Raw genomic sequence first — 18,989 nt, 5'->3', positions numbered from 1 at the left:
CGAAGAACTGAATAAAAGCCGCTTATTTGCACGGCATACCCAGAATGCGTATCTAAGGAATAAGCAAAAATGGAAGGGCCGTTTTGGGGCAGTCTTTCCTAAATCTAAGATTTTTGGAACGTGTGGAGCACAGCTCCCACCATTCGCGACTACCACCCCCTCGTCCCCATACGATGTAAGGGGCCTTGGGAATCATACTTCAAACTTGATGCCAGATGGGGAAAAGGCGTGTCAAGCAAGGCATTTTTTCCACTGAGGGACCATGATGTAATGTGCTGTGATTTCCACCACTGACCCCGCACATCGACACGCGTGCATGTGTGTACGTTTTGGTGGAGATACAGACACCGCTAGCGCTCTTATGTTTCTCTGTACCCTACAAAGCAGCTCACGTGTACCATTATGGGAAATTAAAACAGTGCTCCTATTAATAAAAAAAAGACTGAAGATTTAGTTAGTCTTGATTGGCTGCAACCGTGTTTCTCTAAACTTTCATGGAAAGCCAAGTTAAAAGATTATTCTAATCCAGCCAGTCACCTACGAATCGGGCTCCCAATGACAAACCTAATCGCGTGAGTACCGTTATCAGCGTAAATATCAGACGATTCCCAACATTCCCGCACCATTTCTGCTTCCCGAACCAGCCGCTCTTCCTCGGCCCCTAAGGTCACTCTAGCCATATGTTACCACTTGGACAGAGACCCGGGAGTGCCGCGGGGTGAGACGGTTCAGGCAAGGTCTCCTCCCTCAAAAGAGGGTCACCAAAGAGGCTGAATCCGCCTATCGCCTGCGACGGGTGGTTCCGCCTACATCCCCTCCGCTTAGGCTGCCAACTAAGGGAACTCGAAGTTTACTCAATTGCTTGGTTTGGAAGGGAGACAGGAAGATCTTTGTGCCCATTGCTGCCCATTACTGTACTAGCGTCTTCGAGGGGGAAGCCATGCTGCAGGGAACGCGGAGATTGCTGTCCGTAAAACTGCGAGCTAAACAGCCCGCCTTTCCCGTATCTTCTCGAGGTTTTGCTTGCAGCCCGACCACTGACAGGTGGTGAGTCCGGCTTCAGCTCTCCCTTTGTTGGTGGGGTATTTTTTGCGTCTCTTTTTTCAGACAGTACAAGGGCGAGGGTGGTCCACAAATATAGCCTCATAGCCTCTGCATAGGCACTGTAGCGCGCAGATACCTACCACGCCCCACTCCTCTAGTCTGCCCATAGAGTGAGGCGATATACATCTCTTAAATCCCCCATTCCTAGATATTCCAGCACATTAAAATAACTTCAATGTTACAGTATTGATAGACACAGGAAGGGGGATTGCATATGGGTTATTTTTGCCCAGAGTCTAGATAAGGGCAAGCCCAATATTTATTTATTTGCATTTTATTCTACCCTTCTTCCGAAAATCTTGGAGGGGCATTCTGCATTCTTCTTTAATCTTCAAAAACAAAAAAGTGAGATAGAATAGTGCAAAGCCACTCAAAGGGCTTTGTGGCCAAGCACAATGGTGAACTAAGCTGTCCTTGATCTAATAACAGGATTGCTCATGCCATAATCTTTAGGCCTGTGTATATTTCATTCCTAATGCATGCATGGTTGGATTCTTCAAAAAAAAGTGTGGCTAATGCTGCCAGTCAAAGACGTAGGGCAGTTATTTCACCTTTTAGTTTTTAGTGGATTTTTGTTATTGTAGAAAAAAATGGAGAAGCAGAAAATATAGATCATGAGTTGAGTATGATGAAAACTAGATATTCAGTTAGATGACAAAATAATTGCACAATAAATGATATAACTGGAAATATCCTAGAATTTTATCCCTGTGCTTGCACAGCAAACTTAACTTGGTTACGGAATTAACTGTACTGTAATCTATTTTCTTGGATTGCACAATACATTAAATTATAAGTTAACCAAGCAGTCAACTAAGTTGCCTAACAGGGTAAATAATAAAAAGAAGCAAAGTTAGAACATTAAACTTAGTACATTGTGCAAATGCGAGCATTAAACTTTGACTGTTAAATGTTATGGGAATTCAATTCATAAATCTATATTTCTGGCGTATTTAACAAGAAATGAACACAGTTCATTGGTCCGTTTGTAAACTACTCTGCAGCATTTTAGAATAAAGCAATTGGCTTCTTGGATAAATCAATAATTACAAGTAGCCCTCAACTGTTGTGTTCATTTAGTGACCAAAGTTATAACGGTACTGAAAAAAGTGAGTTATGACCTTTTTTTCACATTTAAGACTATTGTAGCATCGCCATGGTCACATGTTCATAGTTCAGATGCTTGGCAATTGGTTCATACTTTTGACAGTTGCAGTGTCCCAGGGTCATGTGATCACCTTTTACGACTTTCTGACAAGCAAAGTCAATGGGAAACCAGATTCACTTAACAACCAGGTTACTTACTTATCAACTGCAGTGATTCACTTAACAATTGTGCCAAGAAAGATTGTAAAATGGAGCAAAAGTCACTTAACTGTTTCACTTAGCAACAGAAATTTTGAGCTCACTTGTGGTCATAAATTGAGGACTACCTGTATTTGTATATGTTGGTGAAAATGAGATGTTTCTCTTTCCGTTCTCATCTACAATTTATGTTTAGAATTTACCTCCCTCCCTTTGAGATGCCTCCAGATTAGGTTTTGCTTCTTGTGCATGATTTGCTTTATAAATATTTTTTTAAACAGGAGAGATATTATGTAGTCCATCATTTGTAACTTTTTCATGTTTTTGTACTTGTTCTTCTATTTTTGTTCTTATTACAGAAAATCCATTAAAGAAGAATTATTACACCAGGGGTGTCAAACTCAATTTCATTGAGGGCTGCATCAGCATTGCGGTTGCCCTCAGGGGGCCGGGTGGGTATGGCCAGGGTGGGCGTGGCCTACTGGGTGGGCGTGGCTAGAGTGCATATGGCCTACTGGGTGGGCGTGGCCAGCTCTACATCCTTCGCATCAAGGGTGCCTATGGGGGCCTGGGCAGGAGTGGGACAGATCTGAGGGTCTCTGGCAGAAGGAGGGTCTCTGGGCCAGGGCCAAGGCAGTGGGGGCCGTTCCCTCACTGTTTCCAGGATGGCTTCGCGGGCCACATGAAACCACTTCGCGGGCCGGATCTGGCCTCCGGGCCTTGTGTTTGACATGTCTGTATTACACTATGCCTTGGAACCTTCTTTGACATATTATAATTAGACACCATGTTGGCACAGTAAAAGATGTACAAATATCTTTAAACAATTAAACAATGCACAGAATTAGTGTTGAAGTTCTCAAGTTGCACGAACGTTCAGCTGATTGGGAGTCATAGTCTAGAATCACTACTGATATGCTATCTACCCATTTTGGAACCCCCACAAAAGGATTCTGTCAAAAGTGTCAGATAGACAGAAAGAGGGCAAAGATGGGAACCCCTCCCCCTTCAACAGCTCATAAAGTTTATAGTTATGCAGATACTTGCTTTAGTCTGGCAAGATTCTGTCTGTAGGCAAACAACAATAAAGAAACTAAGAAATAACTCCCCATGACATTCTTAGTTCTTTGATCCTGATGTTTGATCTAAAACTGCCAGTTAGTGCTCATAATTTTCATCTGTAGATCAAAATTCTATTAATGTCCTACAACTTAATTGTTGATAAAAAGAATATCTATAAAGAACAGTTGATATTGTGTTTTACAGTATGTAATTTTATGTAAAACATGCAGAAATGAGAAGTATCCATCGTTATATTTGTTCATTTTTTTTCTCCAGGGAACAAAAGCCATCTTCTGTAGAAGCAAAGTGGAAAGATGCAGCAGAAACCGTAATTATTGGAGGTGGTTGTGTGGGTGTCAGTCTTGCCTATCATTTGGCCAAGGCTGGCATGAAGGATGTACTTTTGCTGGAAAAATCTGAACTCACTGCTGGATCTACTTGGCATGCAGTAAGTGAAATTTCTAATTTTTTAAACATGGAACAAAACCTAAATTTTCTTTGCTTAGATCACAATTCATTTTAGACTAGAAATGGGCTTTGGTGAGCCATTTAAATTACTGTGTAATGCAGTGTAAAATGTCATCGAGCTGAAACTCATTAATTACTGATGCTAATGCTAATATTATAAAAGAATCACTTGTCCACTTGCAGCTGTTTTGGCAACCAATTGTATGCTCAGATTGAAGGGAATGTTCCTAGATTACCACTGTAATTGGAAACCCAGAGAGACAGAAACAGTGTTCAATAACTGTAATACTAGTTATGTTTTGTAGGACATGATATTTTGGAAACAGATGTACAGAGGTCCAATAATAAGAAAGTAATACTTGTAGAGGTAAAAAAATGGTAAGATCTACTGCTGCATTTTAAATTAAGACACATCAATCTTATTTTGTGAATTTTCAGGATTGCAGTCTAAGGAGAAAAGCACTGATGTAATGGGAAGAGAAAGGTTGCATTCACTGAAAAACAATCTATTTATATTTTAATTAGTAGACAAGACATCTTGCTCTGGAACACATAAGAGTTCCTGGCTCATCCATGTGTCATCACTTGTTACAAAGAAGTTGTTTTCGGTAGTTTGCAATCACAGAGTAATCCTAGATACCAGATCATGTGTCATTTTATTATGCCAAGTTAGACACAACTAGAATGTACCATAATATCTGAGATGGAGAACATTTTGTCATCATATATGTGTGTGTGTGTGTGTGTGTGTGTGTGTGTGTGTGTGTGTGTGTATATGTATATATATATATATATATATATATATATATATATATATATATATATATATATACACATACATACATACATACACATATACATATATATACATATACATATATGTGTAAATTACTAACAAAGAATTAAGGGAGACTGAAATGCATTTCTAACTTATTAGTTTTCATCAGTCAGCCATACCCTTCTGAGATTCGAACCCTTAATTCTTTGTTAGTAATTTACACAAATATATGAGCTGTCCGGTGTGACTACTGCCTGTTCGATGGCCTTCAAGATAGGCTGAAAGCAGGAAATAAAGATTTGCCCCATGTTTGGGGCCTAGCAAGGTAATCTAAATAGTTAACATTTCACACACACACACACACACACACACACACACACACACATATATATATAGTAATCATTAATAACTTTAGTTTCTGATAAGTTTTATAACTTTTTTTCTTCTAATGTGAAAAGAAAATCATCTTTATAATAAAGTTCGTTTTGTTATTAGAAACTAAAAAAAATAATATTCTCAGTCTGAAAATCTGAAAGTACTTATTTTCCAAATTTTTGACTATTTACATATGCGAGTACAATTTCTACATTGATTTAGGCATGTATTAAGATATACGCTTTAATCATTAAAAATACCGTCCTTGAATTATTTCTGCTGGAACTAAAATGGGATTGATGGTTTGATCCATTTCCTTAGTGCATCAGGCTTTTATGGATAATTGCTAAAGGAAGCTCATACAGTTCCCAAGAGTTCTCTGACAATGTTTAGAAAAATCTGAGCACTAAAAAGCTTTTCACCATTTCTTGTATTTTGCTAAATCTCTTTTCCAAACTTTTCCTAGCAGAGAGGCAGGCTGACAAAATTGGATGCCTTAACCTAAGGTTCCAAAAGCTATCCCTTGGAAATATCTAGTAGTATTGGATATCCCAGTATTTGGAAATGACAGGACAGTATAACCTAGATCCCACTTAATACTCATGAACATGAGAGGGCGATTGCATAATGAAAGATGCATCTGACCTTTTTTTCTGTCTAATGCAGTATTCCATTCTCTAGCTGCAGGAACTGGTCCCTTTAACTGGTGTGGCTAACCATTTATATGCAAAATGAGTAGGCTTCCACTTGGATTTCTTGCAGCATTGCAAAGTTGGATTCATGCAGCTACATGGGTAGAACACAGTAACTAATTGCAAGCCATTGTCTCCCATTCACAAATCCTACCGAAAGACAATCAGTTTTTTTAGCCAGAGAAGGAACCAGAGAATTAACCAGAGAATATTGTTCCCTTGCAGTATTAACTGTGACTATATATTTGATCTGATTAATGCAGAGATTTTTCACTCTTCTGTGAGACGTGCATCACAAAGGCATATAAAATATTAGCTAGAATCATTGTTAAAAATCTATTTGGTAAGGATATTGATTTTAGCTGCTTGTTTTAATTTTGTTGTATGCTACCTAGAGTCACTTATTCTTGATGGGCCATTCTATAAATTAGATAGGTAAATAAATAAGTGGGGCTAAACCTGATAAATTTTGAAATTTCCATAATTTGCTTGCTATATTTAACTAAAGTCCTACCACCCATATTCTTAATGACCTGCCTGCCATTCCTCAGACAAGGCATCAAGTGGCCAGCTTAGACCTACTGAATGCGTACCTCCTATTGACTGAAGCAAGGTTAGGAATATGTAAGATTGCACAACCCCCTCCATTTCTGCTAGAGAGAAAAAATACTTAAATATAAGCCAGGATTTAGATATGAAGGCTATGATAAAGGAGAGAAGGGACGTTAAGCCTCTGCTTTTAGGTTAAAATCTGGAAGAATTCAGGGGAAACAATCAAGGACGTTTGCAAAAAGCTGATTTTTTCTTAAATTGACAAAATACATGTCATGACTTCATGATACACATTTTGTCATTTGCTTTTCATGTGGAGGCATTAAAGACAGCAGAAGTTGTTTGATATGGTAATCCTTTGTCTCTAAGGTATATGTAAAAAGTTAGCCAGGAATCTGAGATTAGATGTTGGTTTATTTTGATGTGTACATACTAGTTAAAAAGTAGCATTTTACTGCTTTAGAGAACACTTAGAAATAAATTAATTTGAAACAAAATATTGATATTCTCTAGAAAACACTTCAGTGCCTAATTAGATGCTCAATCAAAAGCAAATTCATCAAGCAGATAAAGTCTTTTACATATCTAGGTCTTTATTTTCAATCTTCTACTTGCTAGCAAACTCCAACAAGAAAGCTTCTAATAAAAGCCCCAAAAGTATCCCAAACTGCTAAATTTGCAGGTCATTTTTATAGCAATTACTATATTAAAATTAAAAAACTATTAACATATTTAAAGCCAAAGTTCTGGATTTGATTTTATATGGTTATCAGTTATGTTTTTATAAGGAGTGTCCTAATTTAGAGTAGTCCAATCAAAATTCTTGTAAATTTTACCATGCCATCCTTATTAAACTTCTATTACTCTTAGATGACTAGAATTAGGCCTTGAGATCCAATTAAGACTTTGTCCTCTTAGTTTCTGGCTGAATCAAGTCCATTGGAATATTTCCTTATTTTATCTCACTTTACTGCCTAAGTTGTTTTCCAATCTAAGAAGACAAATTAATGGTGATTTGGCATATGATATATTTGGCATATTGACTATGGGACTTCATAAAACCCTTGCTGAACCAAAGGAGAGGATTTGGGATCTAAATATCCAAAATCAGGAGTAGCCATAGATATTTCTTTAACATCTTATGTATTCAACATAGAAGACTATAGTTTGACCCAAACTGAGGCCCTACCTATTAGGACAACAAATGATAAGGCTTCCATATTAAAGCAAACTTGTTTCTGAACTCTGAGCTACCCCATCTCACATGTGCTGTAAAAATGCCCAATGGCAATCAAGTTTAAAACTCCAAATTGTTAATAATGTTAATTGCTGTTATGAATAAGGCTGTTACCCGTTTCATAGATGACCACTTTTCAGAAATCTTTAAGAAGGTTGCAGAATTTTTATCATAAGCTATAATTTTAAAAATTATATGGTTCTTTCCTCATGCTATTAGTTGTTAGCTGCTAATTGTTCTAGGATTTTCTCACAATTGTTATTTTTTTTAAAAAAATGTTATTATATTGTATGCTACTTTTGAAAATTTTGATAGATTGATTGACTGAAAACTTCACAAGGAGACTTAAAATCCCGCTTTTTTCATGAAAATAAAGCTGGATGACTTTGGGCCAGTCACTTTCTCACCCCCAACTCACCATACTGGGTTGTCGTTGTGGAGAAAATAGAAGGGGAAGAAGTATTAGATATTTTGCCATCTTGAGTTATTTATAAAAAATAATGAAGATCGAATAATAAAGAAAACTTGTTGTATCATCACTAATCCTGCCTCCAGAGCATTCATATTGTATTAAAGGGCAGCTTCAATTTTCCAACTGGTAGTTAAAACTGCTGCCCATGAAGACTATCTAATGTCCTTCTCTCGCCGAGAAGCTTGATTAATCAATTATATTTTCTATTCCAGTCATAAACATTGCTTATCAGGGCACTACGTTTTATGTTATCATTCTTGTTGCATGCAATCATGTTCTAATAAAACAATAAACCACAGATTTGATCTAGCTGGAGTCTGTAATAGTATACCTGTCAATGTTAGATAAACAGTTCATTGGGCAAGTCTTTGGTTAGAAATGTGTGGTGCTTGAAAAAAGGTATCTGAAGGGTAAATAAGAGCTTTGCAAAATTATTGAAGCTATTTCTGAATGTAATTTGAAAGTCATAGCATAAACCTTTTTGCAGATACTATATTTAGATCCAGGACTTGGATCATTTTGCAATAGAGTCATCTCCATAACCACATCTGATCAGCTAGTTCTTACCTGAAATGGTTTCTTGCATTCTGGAGGTCATAAGGCTGTATTTCTAAATGCCCACAATTTTAGAGGTTGTACAACTTTTTCCTGCTTTGGTTCCCATTCCCAATGAACTGTCTTTTTCAGCAGTTAAAATAAAGGCCCTGTCTTAAAAGCAACATTTGGAATATCCTGTTTAATGAAATTGAAAGCCCCTATAACTGTTTTTATTTCCTTAAAATTTCTTGGTGGGACCCTTTCAACTAAGACAAGATCTTTGTCTACCTCAGGGACCCTCCCTTCTCCATCCAATGTTATCTTAGTTTTAACCAATTGAGATTCACTTTGAATCTTGTATCCCTTACCAAAATTAAGACTTTGAAGGTTCATTTCTTCAAAGCTCCTTCCTCAAATCTGCCCTACTGTCAGAATATAGAGTACCCCTTTGCAAAAGCATTATCTGTATCAGTTTTGATAATCAATCCAATTGATTATCGCTGAGCTAATTTTGAAACTCTTCAGGTTTTAACCACCCTTGTATGAACCTGAATCCCCCCCCCACCACCACCAAAATTAGGTTTAACTCTCTGGAGTCAGTGGCAAAATAAAGAGGCATTTAGCCAATTCAATCACACTAAGCCATTTAATTTTTACTCCTGCTTTGCTTAGGAGTTCAGGTATGCTGGCTGCGATTGGAGGTATCTGTGATATCTGTTATAATTTATAATCATTCTATACATTTTCCCATTTGATTCCAAAAAAACCCAGATCAGACAATTGAAAGGATTAAGTTTTCCTAATTGCCTATTTTCTAAGTTTTGTACAAGTTGCCCAATGCATTATAATTTTGAAGATCTCTCTTAACCTCAAGATAGTTAAAAAGGCTTTTCCAAAAGTGATTAGAAAGTGAGGCTAGCAAATCCAATGTTTGCAAAAAGGTTCCATCATGATTGAAAGCATGATAACTTTTCTTTATTTCCTGGGACTCAAATCCATTGGAAATTGCTGTCCTATGGTCTCCTTATAAAGAACAGCCATTCAGAGCACAAGAGGGCAATCTCCTGACCTCTTCAGAGCCAGAGAATAGCCATAATGTTGACTCCACTCATTTGGAAATGTGCTAGATCCCATTCCTCACCCAGAAATTTGAAGTCAAACGTAATTTTGAACAGAAATATATTGAATATATTATATTGTCTAGAAGTGTGGTAGCAAGAATGGTGAAAAATTCTGAATTTTCATAATTCAAGAATTATGATAGAAATTATACAGTGGGTATGAAGAAAAAAGATATTACACAGTATTTACTCAAATAAAGGCTGGAGAACAAATTTGATAGAAATTAAAAATAGTTTTGAAAGTGGATGAAGGAGGTTAACTGAAGAACCTGCAGCAAAGTATATGAAATTAAATATAAAATTTAGGAATTCATTTTGAATAAAACTGAAGTGAGGGAATGTTGGAAAAAATATATTAGAAATTTTAATGGGAATGGTAGTGGTATGTTGAACACAGAAACTGAAGCAAAACTTTAAATGATATTGTTAATGGAAATGACATGATAAATGCTGTGAAAAACATTTTGTTGGTCTTTTTTTAAAGGCGGGTTTAACAACATATTTCCACCCTGGAATAAATCTGAAGAAAATCCATCATTACAGCATCAAGCTTTATGAAAAGTTAGAAGAGGAGACTGGGCAGGTAATAATACCTAATTTACAAGTTAAATAATAATTATGTGAAATACACAATTTTAGAATGATTTGATTGACTGGAGCTGTTTAGCTTTAGCATCTATATCTGTATACAAGCCACAGTATATAAGAATAGAATTTTTGAATTAATGACACAAATATTAAGCATATACACAGGGCTTTTTTTCTCATAGAATGCTCAGAACGGCGTTCCGGAACCTTTTTTTTGCACAAAAAAACCCAACAACAACAACCCAGCTCCCTTATTGGTTTTCCTAAGCCTATTGCAGGGCTAGCAATCTTGGCTCTTTTTTATGACTCGTGGACTTCAACTCCCAGGAATCCTGAGCTAGCCATGTTGAGGGGAAAGGGAAAGGTTTCCAAGATGAGCCATACTGGCTCAGGGATTCTGGGAGTTGAAGTCCACGAGTCATCAAAGAGCCTGCACTAGAGGAGGACATTAAAATTATTTACAGGATTACTTCTTTAGGAACTAAACTTTTAGAATCTAAAACAGCTAATTCAGAAAAGCCAACAAGAAAGAACCTCACATTTTTCATCTGCTTCTGTCTTTTGGAAGGTAAAATTAGATAACAAAATAATCTATTTCTTACAATAGAAAAAATATATTTTTAAAATCATAAGATTAAAACATCGCCTGGCCCGCACCACCTCTGCTGCCTGCATTGCGCAGCCCCGCCATATAGAGTGGGCTCCCACAGCACCAGCCGTGCCGGCTCCGGCCCCAGGGAGGGGAGCCCGCCGCCAACACCCTTCGCACCTGTGACTGCATCAGCACTGCCCCCACCACCACCCCGCCTCCTGCACCCGCCAAGATGAGAGTTCCGGCACCTTTTTTTTTTTAGAAAAAAAGCACTGCATATACATAATTAATAGGTAGTTTTGTATGTGTAATACTCTAATATGTTTTAATGCCTCAAAGGTATCTGCACATATTAATAATTTTATTACTTCCTGGTATCCTTATTTATCTACAGTGTCTCTGGAAATTATATTACATGTCAATTCATGTAATTTTATCCATGGCACACATTGATTAATAATTTTAAAAGTTTGAAAGTGCTGCATATTAAATTGTTCACATCTGTGAGAGAGAACAAATAAATACAATAAAAATACTTAATTGCAAAGTTCATGCTGATGCATTGACCACATCAGTGAAGCAAAATGAAAGACCAGATGATCTTTGACATCAAAAGGGAAATCCTGCTAATGTCTGTATTGTATTCCTTGTGGAAATAGGGATAATTTTTCTTCTGTATATTTTTTATTATCCTCAATAAATTTGATGGAAAAAATGCTTTCAATTTTTCTCCACAAAGGATGGAAGGTTTTGGTGTAATTCTCCTGAATGGGATGCCACTTTATTACTTCAGCATACAGTAGTCATCTCTCTAGTAGTCTTCAGATTCTGATTTCCCATACTTCAGTTAAACTCACACTGAATAAACTGAATATATTATGAAGGAGCATTTTCCATTGTGCTTGTTCAGATTCATTAGTTAAAGGACTTATGGAACGGAAATGCTTAATAAAAAAAAACCCTGACAACACAACATCATCTGCCAGCTGGCAATCATAAGTTCAGAAATACTATCCAAATAAATTGTAAAGCATCATGACTATAAAATGTGATTTTAAAAAAAACTTTGAGGCCTCTTTCAGAAGCATTTTGAGTAAGAGGTCAAACTCAGTAGTAATTTTTTTTAAAATCAAATGGAAAAGTACATTTCCGAAGTTCATAATCAGACTGCTCAGATAGAGGACATATTAAAGTATAAAATATGTAGTTTTTCTACTTTTTCTTTTCTAAGATTTCTAATATTGGTAACTTATTTAATTTCATGAGGAGGAACCTAGATTGAGATATATTTTATTGTGATTATTTTGAACTTCACTTAATTATACATAAGTGCTCATGAATATTCGATTTTGGAAGATGATGGGTTGTTATTGATTTGTTTCTCTCAGGCTGTGGGGTTTCACTGCCCAGGGAGTCTTAGAATTGCGTCAACTCCAACAAGAGTGGATGAATTTAAATACCAAATGACCCGAGCAGGTTGGCACCCCACAGAACAATATCTTATTGGTCCAGAAAAAGTGCAAGAATTATTTCCATTATTAAACATGGAAAAGGTATATGTATACAATTTATTTATTTACAATATCTGTAAAATGTTTAAGAAATGCAAAGGAACATGTCTGAGATGCAAAATTATTTTTAAATGTCTTAATCAGCAGAGTTTTCACTGGAGATTTTGCCAACAATGAAAAGAATGCGCACTAAAAATGCACTTTTCCTATTGGTGTCTTATGATTTATCACTTGTTGTATGTATCTTATGATTATGATTGTATTTTATGATCTATGACTTATCACTTTGTTGTTTGTATGTACACTGAGAGCTTATGCACTGGAGACAAATTCCATGTGTGTCCAATCACACTTGGCCAATAAAGTATTCTATTATATTCTAAAGAAGAAATGAACTACAATGAGATATGCAAGAATAGGATCCGTCTTCATAAAGCAGTTTGAAGCCATAGTTTCAAGGAACCAGTTTTTAAAAAAGCCATCTTTTTTCTGCTTCCAAAATTGAGCTCACTGTGTCTGCACATGGGTGTAAGCCCTGAGACATCTCCAATACTTGTTAGCAAACTGACTTTGTTTGAGAAAGGGAAAATGTATTAGATACATGACTGGAAAATATTTGTATTAACTAGAGTCAATTTTAATTAATTTTAATACAAGTAAAATTTAATTTAATTTTATCCCAACTCTCAATTGTGCATTCCTTGGATCATACTGATTTAAACTATTGAGGTTTAGCCTGGAGTGGGAGAAGGAGATCATGTCATCTATAAGCTACATATACAAATATATTAATTTATTCTGTAGCCTATGGTAGTGCAGAGGCAGAAAGAAGTCTTAAATATTAATGTTTATAAAAGAACTTGTAAGTACAGTGAAAGTCAATTTTTGTTTGTAATCTATTGTTTATGACATATACATTGATGTCTAATAAGTGAAACAAACCAGGCTAAGAATAGTAGAGTAAGACAGATAAATGTGAATAATTCCTAATTTAACAAAACGAACTGAACTAACGGAGTATTTGCTTTTTTTTATTCTATATGGAAAGATTTTGAATTTCTAGAAACTGTACTGCTGCCAAGTTTTGTATTTACTTCTTTCTTACTTTCTACTGGCTGTGGAACCTGGGAGAAAAACTAATATAAGTAACATAAATTATTTCTGTTTAATACAGGTTTTAGCTGGTCTGTACAATCCTGGAGATGGTCATATAGATCCTTATTCACTTACTATGGCCTTGGCTGCAGGAGCTAAGAAATATGGAGCTCAGTTAAATTATCCAGTTCAAGTAACTAATTTAAAATTTAGACTAGACGGAACATGGGAAGTTGAAACGCCACATGGTACAATTAAAGCAAACAGAATTGTAAATACAGCTGGTAAGTGATGAATTATAGTTTCCTGCCTTTATAGTTTAACAACAACTATAGAAACATTTCATCTGGCAGAAAGATGTAGCTTACATAGCAAAGTATTAATGTTTTAAGAAATATATTACAAAATAAATAATTTGCTTTTCATTTCATATTTCAGGATCTCATGGAATTTTTTGTTCTATAATTTATAAAAAGATTTCATTATTCACCTTTTAAGGCTAAATGACAACAATAATAAAGAATATAAGTTTATTTATCCTCAGCTACATTACATAAATCAGTGGATCTAATTTGCACACAAATATATAGGATGAAAATACAATGCCAGATTTCCAAAATATAGATACAACTAAGGGCTCATCATTTTTTCTATGCTTTTCTCCTATTAGCCAGGAGGAACTAGATGACAGGAAAGAATTGAGTTGCATGACTGCTCAGCCTTATAGGTATTGTGAGAACACACAACAACACATTTTTGGGGCTTGAAGGTATATAAGACATGTTATTATGCTGTGGAGTGCTCTTGGCTACATCCACAAAATGTTATCAAAATGATTACCAACCAGTTAACCTAATAACCATTAACAAAGATAGTTTTTGTATTTCTTGGAAGTTATTCAAGGATCAGCTAGAATCGTACAAATGAGATGCAGACAATAGACAAGCATTTTTGAAGAGCTGGTGTTTGAGAAATGATTTTGTTACACATGTAGGTTAAAATGTCAATTTATCTATCAAAAAAGTGTAGTGGCTCACGTGGTTAGGATGCTGGGCTGACAATCAGCAGGTTCACGTTCCGAGACGGTTGCTGTCACATGGTGGGGTGAGCTCCTGTCATTCACTCCAGCTCTTGCCAGCCCAGAAGTTTGAAAGCGGGTGACCACAAGTAGATAAATGTGTATCACTTTGGTGGACAACTTAACAAGGACATGAAAGCCCCCAGCTGGGCATCCCCCAGGCAACAGTGATGTCACCAGCTAATCCTTCCAATCTGGAAATGCTTCAGTGCTTCTGACACAAATATAGTATCCATCAAAAAGCAACCTTTAAAGCAGGGGTGTTAAATTGCCAGCCCGCGGGCCGGACACATCACGTGGAAGCCGCGCCCACCCCATTGCTGGCAATGGCAAAACAGTCCCGTGACATTGCAAGTTTGACATATCTGCTTTAAAGCAACTGCAGAAACCAGGATTCTGGTCAAGCAGTGATAAAATTAGAAAAAGTTCCCTTGATCATTTTACACCATCAGAAAGCCCTCTGGATCACCTGCTCCATAGCCTGACATGAAAGGGACTTGTATTCAAGAGTAGGAAGATATTTTCAGTGATTGTCTTTTGAATCCTTTGGTATGCTTTTGAATGCTTATAGTAATTTTTGGTAATTATATAGCAGACCTGCCAGATCAAGCAAAGTTAAGTGGATTGCCAACCCTTGCTGCATCATCTAAAGCTATCTCCCACATGCCCTACATTGTCTGTAGAGTGATCCAGGGAGTAAGAAAAATGGCATCATAATAACCATTCTCTTGGCATACTTCCCTTCTCTGCTTCTACCACCCTTGGCAAAGAAGGGAGGAAGTTGGGGATGGATTCTTTTATTCCGTGGATCAGTTCAAGAAATCAGAACTGGCACCAAACTCTCAATTACTGTATATATCACTTACTTTCTAAGTGGGAAAGATGTGGGGTAGAGGCATCTCATCAGTTGCCCCTGTGAATGGTAAAAGTCTATAATGCTATCCCTTTTATTTATTAATGTTCAAACTTAATAGTGGGCATGGTTTTTTTAAAAATGGGATTTTATAACATGGGAAGTTTACTTGTTTATTAGATTTGTAATGCCATTTAAGCTTTATGCAACTTGAAGCGGTGTACAGAACAGTTAAAACACAATGTAACAAAAGCACAGAACAACAAAGAGCAGCACAGAGAATAACCCCCCAAATTATTTTTTTATTGTATCAATGAGTTCCCATGTGACCCTGGCCCAGCCAAGCCTGTATGAGCAACAGGCTCACAGCCCCAGAGGGGAATGATATCCCAGCTGGAAGAAATTTAGACTTTTGGCGGGGAATAGGGTACAAAATGAGCAAACCATTAAGAAAGTACTGTCAAAAAAATATTATTTAGTCCTGAAAAAACAGAAACTGAAAAATAGACTTAAAATAAACCTATTTTGATTTTGTTTGGTAACAGATACGGTAAAAAGAACTCAGGTTTTCAGGATTATTTTACTATACCCTACAAGAGTGTTTTTCAACCTCATGGTGGCTGGGGAATTTTGGAAGTTGAAGGCCATCATACATCTTATAATTGCTGAAATTGAGAAACACTGCCCTACAACAATAAAGGAGCTTTCCTGGAATTCCTTCATTCTCATTCTACTTCATTCTTAATCGGGCTTACCTCTGAGGGCTGACAGAAGATATCTGGGAAAGCAAAGTCAAAATATGGAGACTAGAAAGAAGAAAACAACTCCTAAAGCAAGGGTCTTCAAACTCAGCTCTTTTATGACTCATGGACTTCAACTTCCCCGAATTTCTTAGCCAGGCATGCTGGCTGAGGAATTCTGGGAGTTGAAGTCCATGAGTCATAAAAAGGGCCGGGTTTGAAGACCCCTCCCCTAAAGGAAAAGGCAGACATTGGTAGACAAGTAAGTCTATGCAGCTTTTTCTCATTCTCTCATTAAGTTAATAACTAAAGTATGCCTGGATTCAATGTTCAGCCAACAGAACTCTTGGAGCTAATATTGATTACTGCCTTGGGAAGGCTCTAGTCTAGGTAAACAAAACTGAATTTTCCTAAAACTGTTGGGGCCAATCTTCTTTCTTTGTTCCATACCCTCCTCTTCAAAACAAATAATTTGTTCTCGTTTTCATGCCAGGCTTAGTGTGGTAAGTTCAGAGTAGATTTTGTAGAGAACGGCTTACTTTTAGGATTCATCCATTTGCTCAATTTTGGAACATACATTACACAATTTCCAAAGCATAATTCAGGCTATTCAGCAGTTTAGCTAGCTGCTTCTTCATGGTTACATCATTACTTCTACTGCTGTCACAACCTGTATGGAGTCCAGTGGCCTTTTAAATTTGACAAGCAGAAAAACACAGTAAATATTTCTCACAAATATTTTCTCTCTTCCACTTTGTAGTTTGATAATTAACACACAAAATTATCTGCTGTGTTACTATTCAGAGTGTTGTGTAAACTTGTGTTTTTTGTTGTTGGAAGGCAACTTTTTAATAAATTCTTGGTAATAAAATAGCAAGTAGAAAGGCTCACTTCCACATAAGAAGGAAGGGGTTAGAGAAGGAAAGAGAAGGTTAACTTTTGTTTCCAGTCTCCGTTTCATGATTTGCTCTTCATTAAAAGTAGCTTTGGAATCGAAGCCATATGTGTTAACAAAAATTCATTCTGTTTAAGTACAAATATGCAAAAAGTCTCAAGATTAATCCAAGATGTTTAATGGCTTTAAATATCTGGGTGTTATATTAAGATTAGGCAAGAGAAGCATAGAGAAGCACTTAGCTTGCTTTCTTTCTTTCTTTCTTTCTTTCTTTCTTTCTTTCTTTCTTTCTTTCTTCCTTCCTTCCTTCCTTCCTTCCTTCCTTCCTTCCTTCCTTCCTTCCTTCCTTCCTTCCTTCTCTTAAAAGTAAATTTTGTATTTGCTGTATTAAACTATTTGAAACCTACATTATTGGCTCATAATAATAATAAACCTTTATTGTCAAAGTACAACATGTGTACATTGAGATTAGCTGAGCCTCCCCCCGTGCTCTCTCCCCCCAACACACAGTGACAACAAACCCTCCATCCCACCACACTATGTGAACCAACTACACCACACACCGGCCTCCCAAGTCAATTCTGCATAAGATTATGTCCCATTTAAAAGCCTAACAGCCCACGGATAAAAGCTATTTTTCAGCCTGTTGGTACGGCTGGCTATATTCCTATATCTCCTACCGGATGGTAGGAGAGTAAAGAGATACTGTCCAGGGTGTGAGTCATCCCTGAGAATCTTCCTCACTCTTCCAAGGCAAGGAGCCCTGGCGATGTCATCCAGTGGTGTCATCTTCTATACACAATTCAGTTCGGACTATACCCCAATTATAGCTAGTCCTCAAGTTACAACCATTTATTTAGTGAGTGTTCGAAGTTACAACAGCACTGAAAAAAGTGATTTATGATTGTTGCAACATCTCCATGGTCGTATGATCTCAGGCAGGAAATCCTATACCATTTCGGACAAATGGCTGTCCAGTCTCTTCTTAAAAACTTCCAGTGTTGGAGCATTCACAGCTTCTGGAGGCAGGTTGTTCCACTGATTAATTGTTTTAACTGTCAGGAAGTTTCTCCTTAGTTCTAGGTTGCTTCTCTCCTTGATTAGTTTCCATCCGTTGCTTCTTGTCCTGCCTTTGGGCGCTTTGGAGAATAGCTTGACTCCCTCCTCTTTGTGGCAGCCCTGAGATATTGGAACACTGCTATCATGTCCCCCCTCATCCTTCTCTTGATTAAACTAGACATACCCAATTCCAGCAGCCGTTCCTTATATGTTTTAGTCTCCAATCCCCTAATCATCTTTGTTGCTCTTCTCTGTACTCTTTCTAGAGTCTCAACATCTTTTTTACATCGTGGTGACCAAAACTGGATGCAGTATTCCACGTGTGGCCCTACCAAGGCATTGTAAAGTGGTATTAATACTTCACATGATCTTGATTCTATTCCTCTGTTAATGCAGCCTAGCACTGTGTTGGCTTTTTTGGCAGCTGCAGCACACTGCTGGCTCATATTTAAGTAATTGTCCACTAGGACTCCAAGATCCCTCTCACAGTTATTACTATTGAGCAAGGTACCACCTGTACTATACCTATGCATTTGATATGTCTTCTGGAGTGTTGGCTATTCCTGCCAGCTTGGTGTCGTTTGCAAATTTGATGAGTTCCCCATTTATCCCTTCGTCCAAATGCCAAATACGTGGCAACTGATTCATATTTATGATGGTTGCATTATCATGGGATCATGTGATCACCTTTTGCAACCTTCTGACAAGCAAAGTCAATGGGGAAGCCAGGTTCAATTTACAACCTTGTTACTAACTTAACAATTGGAGTGATTCACTTAACAACTATGGCAGGAAATGTCATAAAATGGGGCATAACTCATTTAACAACTGTCTTGCTTAACATCAGAAATTTTGGGCTCAATTGTGGTTGTAAG

General features: G+C 37.0%; 2 protein-coding genes across 2 annotated transcripts in view; one reads left to right on the top strand and one right to left on the bottom strand.

The window, feature by feature from the left end:
* Positions 1-18,989, bottom strand: part of SCAMP1 (secretory carrier membrane protein 1) — a 319,758-nt gene that overhangs the window by 43,208 nt on the left and 257,561 nt on the right. The window lies entirely within an intron of this gene.
* The window catches only part of DMGDH (dimethylglycine dehydrogenase), a gene marked incomplete at its 3' end in the record, with an annotated part of 45,724 nt that continues 27,674 nt past the window's right edge, over positions 940-18,989 (top strand). The window contains exons 1-5 of the mRNA XM_083351502.1: positions 940-1,047; positions 3,748-3,919; positions 10,188-10,286; positions 12,272-12,436; positions 13,569-13,773. Of these exons, the coding sequence (XP_083207628.1) occupies positions 941-1,047; positions 3,748-3,919; positions 10,188-10,286; positions 12,272-12,436; positions 13,569-13,773 (748 nt within the window). The 5' untranslated portion in view covers position 940. The remainder of the gene's footprint in view (positions 1,048-3,747; positions 3,920-10,187; positions 10,287-12,271; positions 12,437-13,568; positions 13,774-18,989) is intronic.

The sequence above is a fragment of the Vipera ursinii genome (assembly GCF_947247035.1).
Source record: "Vipera ursinii genome assembly, chromosome: 2".
NCBI classification, from domain to species: Eukaryota; Metazoa; Chordata; class Lepidosauria; order Squamata; family Viperidae; genus Vipera; species Vipera ursinii.
Note: the sequence above shows the minus strand (reverse complement) of the source record. Positions and strands in the feature narration are given on the sequence as shown.